The sequence below is a fragment of the Nilaparvata lugens genome, chromosome 13 (genome assembly GCF_014356525.2).
Source record: "Nilaparvata lugens isolate BPH chromosome 13, ASM1435652v1, whole genome shotgun sequence".
Lineage (NCBI taxonomy): Eukaryota > Metazoa > Arthropoda > Insecta > Hemiptera > Delphacidae > Nilaparvata > Nilaparvata lugens.
In genome coordinates this window covers 8,384,032-8,402,099 of record NC_052516.1, presented here as the reverse complement: position 1 = coordinate 8,402,099, position 18,068 = coordinate 8,384,032, and the positions used below count along the sequence as shown (strand labels likewise).

Sequence of the window (18,068 nt, the reverse complement as noted above, 5' to 3'; positions counted from 1 at the left end):
AACGGGTGTCCGGAGTTCAGCTTATAAATATTAACATTTTCCAAATATCGTCATTCCATGGTGACGAAATTTAGCTTAAACTTGTTCATTTTAAAATTAAATTTTCAATTAATTTATGCATGTTTACAACCCATATATGTCAAGGATATTTTTGATTAATTTCATTGTGATTTTAAACTTTTGGTCTAGGTTTACAAAATTTAGTAGGCCAATAAAAAATGGTTGAAATATCGGGATACAACTGTTTTTTTCATAAAACTAAGTATGTACCTACAGTAACTATTAAATTTTAGTCATAAATCTAAAAAATAAATTTTATATAGAGCCTTATTTGTTTACTTCTATAGGCCTAATGAAAGAGGAGTATTTCAAGTTAAAATTCGTCTATGCTACAAAATTTGGAAACCCAATATTCTTACTTTATTCTTAGTTCTTTTGAATGTTTGAACGAACAGCTGGCGTGACTTTCTCGTCTGACTATTGTATAGTAATGGACTATTTTCATCTAAAAAACAGTCATCACCTCGCACATTATTAAATGTGCACTTGAGAAAAATTTCTGTACTTGTTGTTAAAAGCAATTCCCTTTTAACCATGCAACATCTGTATCAAATAATAACTCCTATGTGGTGGCAAAATTTCATCTGCCTTCATATTATAGAATTTCTTATTAAAATTTATATTACCTTATGTTTCAGATTCTATCAAAGAATCTTGTGGGTCGACTGTGGGCATTGAGACCCAAATTGAAGACACTATTAGGGATTGGCTAAAATATGCGACAGTCAGAGTATTTTCAGTGGAGAAAAAAACAATCTAATTTCGTCGGTAATTAAAAAGTATTATGAAATGAAAGTGGAAAGTTATTTTGAAAGTCCCTTTCTATTGAAAAACTGTAATAAAATATTTGTTTCTCTATTGCATAAATCACAAACTATCATCATACCTGAAAACTAAAATGTAGGCGGGTTTATACGATGCCAATTAACAAGACAATAATATTGTCTTCTGAAATTTATAGCTGGTGTAAAGTATCAATTGAATCTTTTAATTCTAGAACCATCATCTAGGCATAGCTAAATAAAAACTAATTGACAATATTATTGTTTTGCCAATTGGCATAGTTTAAACCTGGCATAAATGTCAAGTAAAAATTTAGATGATCTATATTATTTGCTAGAAAGAATTGAGCTATTTTTGCTCACCACAGATAAAATTATCATACTAAAAATTCAAGATTTTTAAACAACTGCTGAATTCTTGAAATAATGGTTTTAATTTATGTTTCTTACAGACATAAAATGTTTTTGAGCTTGGCAGAGTATATTAAATTACCATGGTAATTTGGTTGTAACCATCTTAGTTCTTTAAACAACCTCTCATCATACTATTTTTGTGGATCAAAATTGAAGTAATATGGAAATAGAAAGAAAAATAAAAATCTCAGTATCCTTTTTGAATCATTTAAATAATGATTAATAATAGTGATTAAATAATTCAAAAAGGATACTGAGATTTTTATTTTCCTTTCTATTTCTATAAAAAGTAGCCCTATACAGAAAAGAGATGAATATGGTTTTTATTGTGTGTTTTTAATGTCAACTTACCAATCTACCGCATTGCAGGGTAATATTTCTGTTACATGAAATCATATGTAAATAAATGGAAATATGATTTCGTATTTTCATCTCTTTTCAAATGATTTTAGAAATATTGCCATGTAATTGATAAGGTACCGGTTCAAAAGTATGGCTAATTCAACGTCTATTTATAGTTGAAAATAATGGTTGTCACAACGTGCTTTCAACGTCTATTTATGGTTGAAAATAATGGTTGTCACGACGTGCTTTCAACGTCTATTTATAGTTGAAAATAATGGTTGTTACAATGTTTTTTCAACTATTATTCAACGTTGAAAATAATGTGGAAACGGCGGACATTTTCTCGTGTTTTCAACGTTGAATTTAAACGTCTTTTCAACGTTAAGGTATTACGTGTTTCTAACGTTATTTCAACGTTTCTGTGCTACCTGGGATTAAGTTGACTTGATTAACATTGGCCTTGATTTAGTTGATGAAGTTGACCATTGGACTACTATGTTCGACGATAGCTTCCGAATGCTTCCATAAATAAACTTCAAATTTTCAACACATATCATTTGAACTTTTATACATAAATCGAGTTCGCTGGACAAAACGATTGACGAGAAAGGAGTGCCCAATATATAATTATAAATATCAAGTTTGCTATAGATACGAAATTTGATATTGTGATGGCTATTTACAAACCAAATAATAGTTTAAGATTTGTTAATATTTGAATTATTAGTCGGTTTCTCTCCATCACTTAGGTCTAAATTGGATATTCCAACATAATAGCTGTGTCCCACTTCTTGCTATCAACTAGAACCTATTCCAAGACTAGTTCTATTATTTTTTTCGTTTTGAATTATAGATAAAAATTAATTTCACTTCATAGCTTAGTGATAATATTATCATCTCAGTGTGTAGAGATATGAGACAAATCTAATGGTTCTTACGATCTTCAGCTCCACGTTGAATCTTATTGATATTGCTTTTGAAAAGTCCCCTCTCCATTTTTTTTCGTTTTGAATTGTGGATAAAAATAATTGATTGATTCGGTTCGACTTCATAGCTTAGTGATAATATTATCATGTACGTTTATAAATAGAGGTATGAGACAAATAGCTCCCACGACCTCCAGCTCTAAGTTGAATTATTTTTGAAAAGTCCAAACTCTGAGGTCCCCTCTCTATATACATCACTCTAAATTTTGAAGATTTGTGTGGCTTAGAGGACCCAAAGTCCCAACTCCGCCCTCAATGAAAGCAATCATTTAATTATGTTATAATTGATCGAATTCAAATTTATTCACATTCATAAATACATATACAGAGAAACCAAATAAGTCTAGCTTGACAAATACAACAATAATCTATCTAAAATTTAGTAATAGATTGTAAGTAATAGTATATAATATAATATTAATGTGAACAATAACTGCTCACAAAGTGCTTCATGAAGCACTTGTCCGTGATCAATTCTAGATTCCTTCCAGTTACAGATATCCTAGAACTGATTAAAAACTCCAGCACAGTAAACAATTTATAATATCTTACGTCTTTGATCTTCCATTGAAGCCAAACAGTTCCTCGGTTCCACTCTTCCATCCAAGATTATTTGGTTCATTTTCAAATAACAGGAAAGAGTCTGCAAGAATCAAATTATAGCTCAGGCGATGAACGCTCAAAAAAGGTGAAAGAAGGAAAAGTTTGGAAGATAATTTTTAACTTTCATAAATCAAAACTACTTTTCTACTTTTCAAAACTGAGTGTAAGTGAGGGCCGACTGCGCCATAGCTTCGCCCTCCTAGGTCAAAAATAAAGGCAGACATTCTGTTGTATTCAAGAATATAAGAATACAACATCTTTATTCAAAAATTGATATTTTGAGAAAATATTTGTTCTACTATACCATGAATAATCTATCCTCTAAATCTCATGGATTTATATGGGCGTTTACAATAATAGGCATCGTCAGTTTAACAATATTTTCATTTTTTAAAATAATTGAGCTAATTTGTCACTCATATATAAAATCATTACAATTTAGATACTCATTAGTTGAGTAAAATCCTCTAACCTTAAGCCATCCGGCAGTAGTTCTTTTAAAAATTTTCAGCGGCAACAATCTAAAGGTGCGTACAGACTTATGCTCTGCTCCGCACTCGAGCAAATCGATTGATGATCGCAGGTGGAGCAAGAGTGGAACGCGAACTGAGCGTGTAACAGAGCTCGCGCTTGGCAAGTTCCTAGGTCGAACTAACCAATAGTTGCGCAAGCGCGGTTAACGTTTTTGTTTGGATCTCTGTGTTAGCATATAAAATTATCAAAATTAATTATTAAATCATTGGAATTAAGTATTGTAAAATTATAGAAACATTTTTAATAATAGTATTATAAACAAGAGCCAAATCCATCCTTTTCACCAGAACAGACAGACTTTACTCATAGTCCTAACAAACGAGCTCAGCCCCAAAAGCTAAATTTTGGGTATTAATATAAACTCAGTCAATGCCAAACATGAAAGCCATTTCAAGTACATATTTTTTCACCACACTTGGATGTAATGAGCTGGTTTACGTGCGTCATATGGAGGCCGAAAGTGATTGTTTTCCGACCAGGCCGGTAAAACTTTACGGCCCTAGGGCTGTAAAATGACCTTGAATAACAGCTGATCGTGTCCGATCTCACAAAAATCATAGAGATAATCTCATAACGACTGTAATAATCTATATAATTATGTATCGTGAATCGCGGTATCATGTCTATAATATATTTTATGAATTACTGTTTCATAATTTAATATTTATTATTGTGTTTTTGATATCAAACAATAGAATACGATGATATCTCCATAGCCTCAACAAGATAGATAAGAATAGATAGATAGATAAAGAATTTATTTTTCACTTCAAAAAACAATACAAAATAAGATAAAATTAAATACAATATCATTCGTCAACAATCAATACCATATATACCAATACCAATACAATACATCAATACCATATTATTATTTTTCATAATAATCCGAAAATTCTTAGGCATAGCCGAAGCCGTCAGCCGGAGTTGATAGTTATTTAATCTATATCTCATCCTTATCTTCTAGTTTTTGTCAAAGTTCTCACAGTAGGCTACTACAGAGTGAACGGGCTACACAATGTCATGCGATAGCACTCAATAAACTTTATAAGGCAACTGGGAAGTTAGCACTAAATATCAGTCACTCATAGGCATAGCACAGTAGTCCGTCTATGCTTGGAATCTTATCATTTTCAGTTCATTTGAGAAACCTGAATCATTATTATAGGCCTAGAGATGAACTACACATTGATACAAAGTAAATTATTCTTACTTATTAATCGAACATACAAATAATTCTTTATGAAATGAAGTGATACAATGATAATTTGAACTCATTTGAACAATAAATAATCATCTTCAATAATAAACCGATGAACTCAATCATACATGTCCAGAGCTATATGTACAGTTTACGGTTCGGGAACAATATTTACAATGACATATTTATTTTCTATTATCCACAAGTATTATTATAGTACAGCTATTTTTAGAAATTAAATTCATCCACAAGGAGCTTTCTATATCTCAATGTTACATTTTTACATATCCCGCTAGACTTTTCCAGTTTTTACCATTTAAATACTCTTGAACCATTTCATCCGTTATCACCGAGCTCTTCCAAACCATTTTACTCGGTACTCTGATAGCACCTTACATTTTCCTATAAAATGATAAATATCTTCAATTTCTTGACTATTACATAGTGAACAAATATAGCTGTTTTCCCCCCTATCTACTCTAAAATTCAAGGGCAATAATGACCCTCTCGCTCTGAAAATTATGTTAATCATCCTTCTTTTATTTGAGTCGTTTAAATAATCTTTCATAACTGCGTTATCGGTTCTTAACGTATAATATATTTGATGAAACTGAGAATTTGAAGCTTTCTCCCACCAAGTTCCCAGTACATTACGGCGAATTTTATCAATTATATTGTCGCACGTCATCCCCCACCGATCTGGCTGAGTTATAGGGTCCACCCATCCCTCATTAAATTGATTAAATAATTGTTTCCATTCACTACACCAGCCACTATTACTCTGTACCACTAAGCTTGTTAATATTTTAGGGTATCTATGGTCAGGTAATGCAAGTGCTTTTAATATGTATTTGAAATGCATTTTTAGGGTCTGTAGCCACATAATATCCCTCCCGCTTTCTAAATATAGAATATAGGTATTCCTACAAATACTTTATAAACGGAATTTGTGAACGATATGGCTCTATAATTATTAGGATTCTTGGTGTCGCCTTTTTTATGTAAGGGAAATATTATTGATTTATTAAAAGACTCAGGGGGCGTACACTCATCATAAGTTCTGTTGAAAAATACATACAACAACTCCTTGAATTCTAATGGTGCTTTTTTGTAAAATTCAGGAGGGATCCTATCCTCTCCTGGCGCTTTTCCGTTTTTAAGCCTTTTCAGGGATATATCTATCTCATCATAACTAATTATCCTATCAAGCGCATCACTATTGATGAGTGGTTCAGCATACATTATTGGTCCACTTGATCTTTCAGTTGTGTATAACCGTTTAAAATGATATATCCACTCATCTGCACTAATATTAGGATTTTTTTTCGGCTGAATTCCTTTCAGTTTGCGTACTATCTCCCAAAACATTTTAGAATCTTTAACAGTAGCAAGTTTATTTTTTAAATCTTTCCAGTAATATTCCTTTTTAGTTTTACATAGAGCCTTATATTCTTTTGTTATTCGCACATAGTCATCTCTAACGTCAACGGAATTAGTTTTCTGGAATAATCTAAGAAATGAGAACATGCGTGCTCTCATATTCTCACATTCTCTATCGTACCAGTCGTTCTTTTTAAATCTATTCCTCATTGATTTAGGGACATTTTTGAAATTAGCTGCGTTGTAAATGAGTTGCCTCAACATACTACCGGCCTCGTTGATGCTGTCAGGGAGATTATTGACATTCCTACAATTAGCAGCCAGCTTTTCCGTAAAGCCAGTATTATTTAGACAACTCACCGATAACTTCGGAGCAAGTGGCATCAAACTATTTTCGTTATCGTTACGATAATCACTCAATAGACAAACGCATATTGGCAAGTGGTCAGAGAAACTTACAGGTATAACATTCAGTTTTTTTACTAAATTCAAGCATTCCAAACTTACACAGCATATATCAATAACTGATGCCCCTCTACTTCCTACGAATGTGAGCTCCCCCGCCTCACCACCTATAGTTCTACCATTTAAAATAGCCAAATTAAACTCTTCACAGAAATTCACTTACTTTTTCCCCTTCCAATTAACAATTTTATCCTTAGAGTTACGATCATGAGATATTATATTTGAGAGATTTAACGTTAACTCTAACGGTACATCCTGAGATTCTCCTACTCGCCCATTCATATCTCCCGCAAGAATAATGTTATCTGTATTATCTAGTGTCGACATAAAATCATACAACGCACAGTAGTCCCATTCCCATTCCTCGTCTGACCCACCACTCAGATAAACTGGTACAATTATCACATTTTTATCAGATAATATAACTACATTTCTACCATTTAAATTTTCTATTTTATGTTTTAACCCATTTCTAACTGCTATTAATTGGCCCTTCTTTGGCCTTCCATACCTTGAATCCCTTATCGCAAAATCCCAAACATAATCATATCCTTCAAGATACTTTTCAAAGAATACATGATCTCCGTTCTCTACAAATGTTTCTAATAAAATAAAACAATCATAATCTCTTAAGAAATTGAAAAAATCGAAAAGAAACTTACCACGCAGCCCACATACATTATAAACTAAAAAATCTATCTCACTTTTCGTTTTTATTTTGTGACTGACGGCATTGGCTCAGTGTCCTTGATCACTCCCAGCTTCACTACGACGTTGATCGGCTCCCTTCAGCGCATTGACGACCGCATCTGCGTCCTCTCCAAGAACATCACGTAGTTTTTCCTCCCCGTCCTGGTTCCCTGATTTCAACGTTCCTTCTCCATCAATTTCAAATGAGACGTTGCGGATAGTAAGACGGTCATGATTTATAAATACTTTTTCTTGTGGTCGTACCCTCATGATTTCCTTTTTCATTACGAACAGCTTCGCCCTGGCTTTTCTGGTCTTTGAGGAAAAATCCTTGTGAACAAAAAACCCTGTTCCCTTGAGCTTTTTCGCATTATTTAGAATATGTGTCAAATCGGCGTTGTCGGGAAAGTTTGCGATGAGTGGGCCTCCATCCCTCGCTGTACCTAGAGGATGGGCCCGGTTAATCCACACATCCGGTCTCGCTCCCAAAAACTGGATACAGAAATTTTTCACCACGTTTACTGCATTGAATGTATTCACATTGAATTTTAGTCATTTAAAAATCAAATTGTTCCGTCTACTTCTATCTTCCAAGCCAATAACCCGTTTCAAAAGCAATTTGTTTGTGTCCGAAAGCTGAGAAATTTGTTGCCTCAGATTTTTATTTTCGTTCAACACTTCATCCACTACTGTTTTTATCGATGCCACTGAGCTTTCAAAGTCTTCTTTAAGTTTTTTCAGTTTACCATCTATATCCGATGATAGGCGACTTTCTAACTCCTTTAATAATTTTTTCATGGTCTCTTCATCGATCCCCATTGCTGAATTGGATGATTTCTTTTTATGAGAATGTCCTTCGACTCGGGCGAACTTGTTGACCGGATCCTCTTTGATGAAGCTGTGGGTGAACAGTAGCTTTTTATGTCCGTCTGCATACCACTACAGATTCAGCATACTCACAATATATTCACAATACACACGTTAGTCAACACGATTTATATAGAAACTCGTAAAACTTTAACTGAATACGCGAAAAGTTCAGATTTACTAAATTATTAACTGAATTTAAGACTGATCAAGTAAACCGGCACAAAGTAACTTCGACTCGAAAAATCAGATAAGCGGAGCACCATAGCCTCAACAATATAATGTTGGCTGCATTGTCCATTGTCAGAAAGGTAAGTATCGCAAGTCTTTAAAAGTGAAGAATCGAATTTGAAATCAAAGTACAATAATTGTATCAATATTTAAAAGTGAGGTAGAGTAATAATTGTTTCTTTTTTATTATCGAATTCCACTTCTTAATGCAATACAATCAACAATAATAATAGGAAAATACAGCAGAGATCTAAAGTTTGAGGTAAGCCTACTGGTGAAACTCAGCCTTGACTGAGAAATTCCTAGTAATTTTTCCGTAATTCATTATTAAAACTTTTAGATAATTTTTCTTCAATATCAAACATTAGGCCCACTCAAGATTGAATCTTCGAATGTTTTCTCTATGATTTAACTATTTTCAGAGCAATATTTTGTTGTGAAAATGCCGGCAAACCGGCTTCAAGTTTGCCGCTATAGGCCTACACTATATTATAGTAGCCTACATACGTTACGATCTCTCAACAAAGAAAGGAATAAATGCTTGGCCATTGCAACGGGCCGTGCACGGCCGTCTCTGGCCGATCAATTTTTTGATCCGAATTGAATGGGATTTCCCAGCTCTATCCGGCCGAACTAACTGGTCGAGCTGACAAAACAAAGAGTTTCTAACCTAAAATTGTTTCACAGTCTTGTTTGTTTTTGTTTTTTTTTTTAAGTTGATCTGTTTCATGAAGTTGTAACTATGGACAATGATAAGTTGATAAGTTTGGTTCAAGAGCTCAGATGGTTCTCAGATGTTCTCGGGCAGCCGAGCGAGACAGTAGTGCTGTGACTATCTTGCGATTTGATTACGCTATCTGCAACTCTACGAAATACAGCAGGCTTGCTTCTACAATAACTGCTACTTGTATATTGGTAACGTGAGTTTTTCTGAGCACATGATTTTGCACCCTTCATTCTACTTATTCTTTTTCTAATTATTCCTTTCTTTTTTCCCTTACATGTTCCCTTCTTTATAAATTGTATTCCCATTTCAGGGGCTTCCTTTTCACAAGTCGTCACGATAGCCCTCTTGACGCAAATCTATTTTTCCTTACCATCCTCTTCCGTGTTTTTCATTGTTATTGCGATTATTCGAAGAAAGGGATAGGCCAAAAAAATCCTGTTGTTTTTTTGAGTTGAGAGCTTTAAAGTATGGGTGATAAGTCGGTATGCACGGTGTGTCAGGCTCCGATAACAGCAACAAGGAGCAATATTGCTTGCAATGACTGCAAAAAACGTTGCCATCCAAATTGTGTCAACATGACGAAGGCGGATGTGGATTTTATCATTGCCGAAGGTGATTTATGGAGATGTCCTCCATGCTCCAAGCTGAGGAGACAGAGCATGAAAGCCGTGTCTGCAGCTGAAGACGGCAACCCTACCCTATCGCAGATAATCTTTATGCTAGACGAAGCAAAGCGGGATAGGGATCGGATGGAGAAGGACTTCAATAATTCATTTGAATTCGTTAACAGTAAAATAGATGACCAAACAAGCACTATTACAAATCAGACAATAAAACTAAATGAGTGTCTCAGATTGATTGAGGATTTGAAAAGGGAAAACGCTAAACTCAAACGAGAAGTTCGTGATCTCGAGGTAAGGCTAGAGGATGTAGAGCAGTACTCACGGTCCAACTCGTTGGAGATTCATGGGGTACCTGAGGCTGCAAACGAGGATGTATATGAGACGGTTCGAAAGGTGTGTTCCGCGCTCGACGTTAATATCTCGCGAGATAGGATTGATGTGTGTCATCGACTGGGGAAGCAGAAAGACGAGAAACGTCCCGCAGGAATTATTGTGAAGTTTGTCAGAAGAGAGGACAAATTTTCAGTAATAGGAAAAAGGAAGATTAAGCGGAACTTGTCTACTCAGGACCTCGGTTTCCAACAGAAACCCCCGGCTCCGGTCTACATCAATGAGAGTCTCAGTCCAGGAAGGAGAAAGATATACGCTGCTGCCAGGGACGCAAAGAAGAGTAAGAACTACACTTATCTATGGGTGGACAAGGGAAGGATCTTCATGAGGAAAGAGCAGGGTAAACCATGTGTGAAAATTTCTTCGTTGAGTGATCTTGAAAAATTGTGACTTTCTTGTTCTATAGTAGTGCCTTTCAACCAGGAAATACTAATGACTACCTTTATATTATCCTTTTTGAAATCCGATTTTCCAGTAGGCCTACTGTCACTGCCAACGTTTTTGAAATCTACTTGTACGGTGATTCGTTTCCTTGTAATCAATCTTCATCCTCTCATGTTTATATTTTGTCATTGTGTTGAAAATTGTTCAATTTTCAGTCTCTTGGTCATCCCAAATGTTCTTTTATATTACACTAGAAGAGAGTGTCTTGGGTCTACTTTGAGCATTGTATATTCATTCTATTATTTAAACTTTTCTTTCCATTATTACTATGATGAATGATCTGATAAATAGTTTCGAAGATGAAATGGCAAGTGAGTCCTACAACACTATTGAGGTGGATGATATCTTTACTTTTAATCCACAGAATCATACAGATGAAGCATGTGAGAATTTTTTAAACATTTGTCACATGAATATAAGGAGTATGAATAGGAATTTTGACGACCTAGCTTATATTCTGCAAAACTGTGAGACGAACTTTGATATAATTGCTCTCAGTGAGACCTGGATTGTAAATAGTGCCCCGAACTATAATTTGAGTGGTTATTCAATTCATAATGCACCAGGTAAACTAAATAGATGTGATGGGATTTGCATTTTTACTAAAAATATTTTTAAAGTAGAGACCATCATTTTCGATATACTTGAGTCAAATTCTTTAATATTGAGTATAATAATGCCCGATACAAATATAAGTTTCACTATTGTTGCTATTTACCGATCTCCCTCTTCAAACTTGCAGATTTTCCTAGATAGCCTCAGGGATTGTATTGCTTTTTTGAATCATATAAATTGCCAGAATATAATAATTACTGGTGATATAAATCTTGATATAAACCAAAACACGAACACTGTAAGTGAGTATTTCGATATTCTTTTATCGAATGGATTCAAATCTTTTATCAACAAACCCACTCGTGAGTCAAACGGATCAAATTCGTGCATTGATCATATTTTCTACAAAAAAACATCTTTTAATCATAAATACATTATCGGGTCGATAATGAAAACAAGTATTACCGACCACTACTTAACATGCATTAATCTCTGTCTTGACGAGAATAGAAAAGAAACAAATCCAAGTGTACATTTAAAAAAATCTATAAATTTCATTGAATTAATGAGGAATCTTAAGAATTATAACTGGACTGACTTATACTCACAGCTTGAATCAAATGTCGATGATGCGGTTGATATCTTTGTCAATACATTAATCAAAGAGATAGATAGGGCGACTCAGATAAAAACAGTAGCAAATAGACTTAAACCACTCAAGCCCTGGATAACGACCGGACTCATTAAATCAATAAGAAAGCGCGATACAATGCACCGAGCACTGAAAAAGCAACCTTTAAACTCCGTTCTTAAATCTCAATATGCAAATTATAGAAACCTTTTAAATAACCTACTAAGAAAAACAAAATATGACTACTACAATAATAAATTGCGTCAATGTAGAGGAAACTCTAAAAAAACATGGGAATGTATTAATGACCTGTTAAATGCTAAAAAAGTTAAAAAAATACCCAGCATAGATGCAGAAGTTTTAAACCATCATTTTTCGAATGTAGGCCAATTGTATGCGGATAAAATAATGAATGAAAATCCAAGGGCACGAACTCATATTGATTCGATAATCCCTCTACATAATTCCTTTTATTTGACTGAGACGGATAATAATGAAATATTGGACACAATAATGTCTCTGAAAAGTAATTCTTCTCCTGGAGTTGATAATTTGAGTCCAGTATGCCTGAAAAGAGTGGCTACTCACATCTTGAATCCTCTCAGAATTATCATAAATAAATGTTTTCTCATAGGTCATTTTCCAAAACAATTTAAAGTGGCCAAAGTAGTGCCTCTTCATAAGTCAGGTGATTCAACAAATCCTACAAACTATCGCCCAATAAGCTTGATAAATAATCTGGCTAAAGTTATGGAAAAAATAATTAAAAAAAGACTTGTAAGCTACTTGGACAAATTTAATATTATAAATATAAATCAGTATGGGTTTAAAACTAAAAAATCGACAGAAGATGCTATAACTCAGTTACTCGAGATAATAATAGATAATTTTAATAATAGAAAGAAAACCTTAACTACTTTTTTAGACTTGGCAAAAGCCTTTGATACCGTATCGCAGTCTAGACTCTTGGAAAAGATGGAACACCTAGGAATTAGAGGCTCACCACTTACATTGTTCAACAGCTACCTATCGGATCGTCATCAACTGCTAACTCTAAATAATGTTACTAGTAATAAAAAACTCACAGAATATGGCTTGCCACAGGGAACAGTTCTTTCTCCGATTCTATTTCAGATCTATATAAATGACCTGCTCAAACTGGATATTGATCATTGCAATATTATATCATTTGCTGATGATACCGCGTTAACTTTTACTGGCCATTCTTGGGAAGAGGTGAAACAAGTGGCAGAGAGTGGTCTGAAGGTAGCAAAATCATGGCTTAATGAACACCTGTTAACTTTAAATACTGACAAAAGCGTCTTTATGACTTTTTCACCTACTGCCGCAACACAACCTCAGGCATTGGAAAGCATTAAAATACACAGAGTTGACTGTAATAATCAGAGTCTTAGAGACTTTTGTCCTTGTCCAGAGATCCATAAGAAAGAGCAAGTAAAATATCTAGGGATTCTGATAGATCCTCATCTCAGGTGGGACACTCATATCAATAATATGTGCTTAAAACTTAAATACCTAATATATAAATTTTATCAAATTAGACAACTGAATAACTTGGAAATTACAAAATTAATTTACTTCTCATATGCACAATCGGTTATACAATATGGTATACGGGCTTGGGGTGGGGCTTTGGATACACATTTCAAAAAGCTATTTATAATTCAAAAATATATAATTAAAACGATGCTAGGCAAGCCCAGACGTTATCCCACCTGTGATCTATTCAATGATTTTAAAGTGTTAACCGTTCGACAGCTCTACATAAAAAACCTAATATTTTACATAAAAAACAATAAACATAAATTTAATAAGCGTGTAACCGGTTCCAACTTGAACTTACGCCCTACTAGAGACATATTTCAGCAAAATAGAATGGACTTAAATGTGAGTAGGAGACAATTTTCTTACGTCTCTCAGAGGCTGATAAATTTAATCCCGACTAAATTTATAGAAAATATGAGCGGTAGCAGAAAGCTCAGGAATGAAATTGAGGAGTGGATATGTGGGATTGACATTGAGGAGGAAATATTCTAGGGGCCAACAAATCCTTTCTTTAGAATAAGGTATCATACATTTCTCGTTGCTCTTTTTTCCCATCTTTTCGGGACGCTTGTCACTGTTTTTGACTTTTACTAGACTTTCTTCATTTTTTTTCTCCGCGTAAATCGGTTTTATTGAATTAATAGTATTTCTCCCTCAGTATTTCCTTGTAGTATTTTGTACTAAATTTAACTTTTGCCTTTATCTGTTACTTTACTGATGCTCAATTTTGACTGGTTTTAGACTCAATTGTAAAAAATTTGACTGGTGACAGAGGTTTATTTATTTATTCATTTTTTTATTTATTCTTTTTATGTTATATATTTATTGTATAGATGTTTGGGTACTTCAGGAAATTAAATTTTATTTGTTTTTTTTTCAGGTTTTATTATTATTTATTTTTTGTTTTTTACTATTGCTCTAATTCTGTTGGTGTGAAATTGCAAAAAGACTTTTTTATTTTTTATTTTAGTTACCAAAATCAAGTGACTGTCTCGTTCATATTATAATGTACAATAACAATAGTGTAGAACTTCAATCACAGCTGTTAAGCTACTGAAGTTCTTTTCTTTTTTCCATCATGATACTGTTTCTTTATAATGATTGCATTGTAAAAATATTTGTAAAATATGTCAATGACAAAGATTGTTCAAAGACAAAAACACTGTTCATTGAACTTTTTTAATTTTAAAACTCTAAAATTTTGATCAATATGAGATGAATTATGATTCATATATAATGTTCCATTATGATCAGGTGACACATTTTGAACAGTTACTCACTGAAATTCGTGTATAAATTGAAGTTGCTGGCACCTTCCTTGCGATAGTATCGGATTGTTTCCATTTTGATTCTGTAGTCGTCATCCATCTTTTCGAACCATATCTGGTCCAGTTCTGTGTGTTTTACTCTACCAACATTATTTTGAGTCGGAGTTTTGAGGTTTTGTCTGGTTACAATTCGGACAACTCCCGTAAGAGGCGTTGTTTCAGAGCTGGAGGCAGACTGAGGCATAGATTTCCTCCTGTATATAGACGAAGTCCTAGCTGTAGACCTAGCTGTAGACTTGGATGTAGACTTAGACGTAGATGCTGCTTGCTGTCAAACATAGAACAAAGTGTAGAACTACTATAATTATGTACTGTAAATCCTCAATACCCGCTCCAATGATAAAAGCATTCACTAAATTACCCATCTATATTGGATAATCACAGAATTATTGCTCATCTATATTTCAGAACTTGGATAACACTGGTGAATGGTCGATTTCAAATCTATTTATTCACACCACACAAAGGCCCGGTTGCACAAAATTGAAATTGAAATCCTATTAAACTATCCTATCAACTATCCTATTTATCCTATTAAACTATCCTATTAAACGAGCAACTTCTGTTTATATGTTTAGATATATGTTTGTATGTTCGTATTTCACCGGATCTCGGAAACGGCTCTAACGATTCTCACGAAACTCAGAACATAGTAGGTTTATAATATAAAGATTCGATTACACTAGGTCTCATCCCTGGGAAAACTCGCTGAAGGACATAAAAAAAAATTATTATTCATCCTTGGAAAAACAGCTGATAATAATTATTTTGTCGTCTGTTGATGATAGAAGTGAGAGAGCGAGTTCATGTGTGTGGGACTGTGTCATAATTATGATTCAGCTGTTGAACTTTTGTAATCATTCAATCAGGTACTTAGTGCCGGTTGCAAAAAAGCCAGTAGGTTATTTTCAATCCTGATTATTTTTAATTCCAGTAGATCCATCTCTTTGGAATGGTCTTCTCTGATTTGATTCACGTGAAATTAATCGGGATTGAAATTTAACTGGCTTTTGTGCAACTAGGCCTTTTTGAGTGAAATTTTTGCATTCCTCTGGGAATTAATCCCAATTTACTGTGATTAGATAGAACATTTCCGTATGAACTATGAATGCTATTATAGTTTCTTGTTTCGTAATAAATTAATAATAATAATAATAATTTATTTGCCAAAAACAAAATTACATTATTTAAAACTTACTATAATTTTAATTATACAATACAATTCGAATAATTTAAGTTTTTTACAATAGAACAAAATAAATATTACTTGTTGGCACAGCCAGCAAGGAAAACCTGAGCGCCTGCTGCGAGTTCCATACCTGAAAATTAACTATTACATTCGTGGAAACAAATAAAGAATAAAAATATAATAAGAATTTCGGTTTTAAGACAGAATACAATTGATGAATTTTCTGTAATTTTACATAATTGTGGTTGTTATACATATATATTTGGTTATTAGAATTTATACTTTAGGTAATGAGAAGTAAATGTGCTGTTTAGTCCAGTGATTTATTTCGTTTAAAAGAGTTTTTGTGATTTTATTACTGATGAATTTGAAAGGAATTTTATTAGAAAGTAGATTATAGTAGTATGTGAACTGGTGTCTACATACAGATAGTTTTATTAGATTGGCATTAAATGCATTTGTAGTTGCTGGACGGGTAAGGTAAGGCGTTCTTCTGGACTCAAGATGTTGAAAATTTTTAAGGTACAAGATAGTTCTAACAACATACGTTTGTCTAAGTGTCGGTACATCAAGGTCAACAAATAATTGTCTACTAGGGTATAGTCTTGGTTTACCTTTAAAATTGTTTATGCTTTTGTACTCCAGAGCGAAGCTCGGTCCCCCAATATTTGAAATTTATTCTTCCAAAATGCCTGTCAGAATCCAATCATGATTAAATGCCATGAGAAGCAATCTCTATGACTCACCAAACACATTATTTGGATGAATAAATATATAAATCTGAGTACCCTTCTAAATTATTTTGTCATGACATGTTTCGGCTACTAATGCCATTTTTTATTTATATTGAAAGTAGCCCTTGGAAAAAAGACATTATTTGAAGTACAAAAACGGTATTGAACAGTATTTGTATTTTACTCACCCCCACTTTCTCTGTCCCTTCGTTGCAAATCCAAATTTCACTACTGTCGTTTTCGAAATATTTTGAATTGAACGCTGAATCAGTATGAGATGACATATATTCAATTTTTGTTCTCGTTCCTGCTTCCCTATTAATTTCAAAGTAGGGGAATCTTTTGTCCAGTGTGTTATTCATTCTACATCTGAAATAAGTTTATAAAAAACGTATTAGTCTCTGATAAAACCCCTGATTTCATCTCAGGAATAGAAAAAGCTTATTAAGTACAGGTTCGGGGATATGGGCTATCGAGATTTAAGGAGCAAACAGGACAAGTAATGTATAACATGAACACCACTCACATGATCAGACGCTCTTCCTGTCCAGGGTTCCCATTTACAATCAAATCCAAACTATTCGGATTTTTATTCCCAATGTCGAAAGTTGTATAGGTTCTGCCATCCCATTTGTAATCCTTGAATCTATGGTCAACTTCTGGTACTTGACTGCTAGGTAGAGGATAAATTTCTCCTTTTTTTATTGCTGAATTTGATTGCCTGAAGACATTGAAAACAGGCTCTATGAGTAGATTCATTTTTGCTTGTTGAATGAATAAATTGGTTGGATTATATGAATAATAGATGGAATGAGTGAACAATCTACAAACTACAATTATAAACTACATCTACAAACTAAATCTAAAAGCTACAACTACAACAACAAACTACAACTACAAACTACAAACTACAATTATAAACTACAACTTTAAACCACAATTATAAACTACAATACAAACTACAATTATAAACTACAACTACGAACTACAAGTACAAAATACTACTACAACCTACCTACAAGATATAACTACAAACTACAATTATAAACTACAACTACAAACTACAATACAAACTACAACTACGAAATACTACTACAAACCACAAGATATAACTACAACTACAAAATACTACTACAAACTACAAGCTATAACTACAACTACAAACTAAAACTACGAAATACTACTACAAACTACAAGATATAACTACAACTACAAACTAACCACAATTATAAACTACAACTACAAAATACTACTACAAACTACAAGAGTATTATTACTACAAACTACAACTCCAAACTACACCTATAAACTACAACTACAAAC

At 33.5% G+C, this 18,068-nt stretch overlaps 1 protein-coding gene across 1 annotated transcript in view; it reads right to left on the bottom strand.

Moving 5' to 3' along the window:
• The window catches only part of LOC111055500, a 145,582-nt gene that overhangs the window by 73,900 nt on the left and 53,614 nt on the right, over positions 1-18,068 (bottom strand). The window contains exons 12-15 of the mRNA XM_039439723.1: positions 17,272-17,466; positions 16,934-17,114; positions 14,775-15,090; positions 3,140-3,230 (exon numbers count right to left, since the gene is read on the bottom strand). Of these exons, the coding sequence (XP_039295657.1) occupies positions 3,140-3,230; positions 14,775-15,090; positions 16,934-17,114; positions 17,272-17,466 (783 nt within the window). The remainder of the gene's footprint in view (positions 1-3,139; positions 3,231-14,774; positions 15,091-16,933; positions 17,115-17,271; positions 17,467-18,068) is intronic.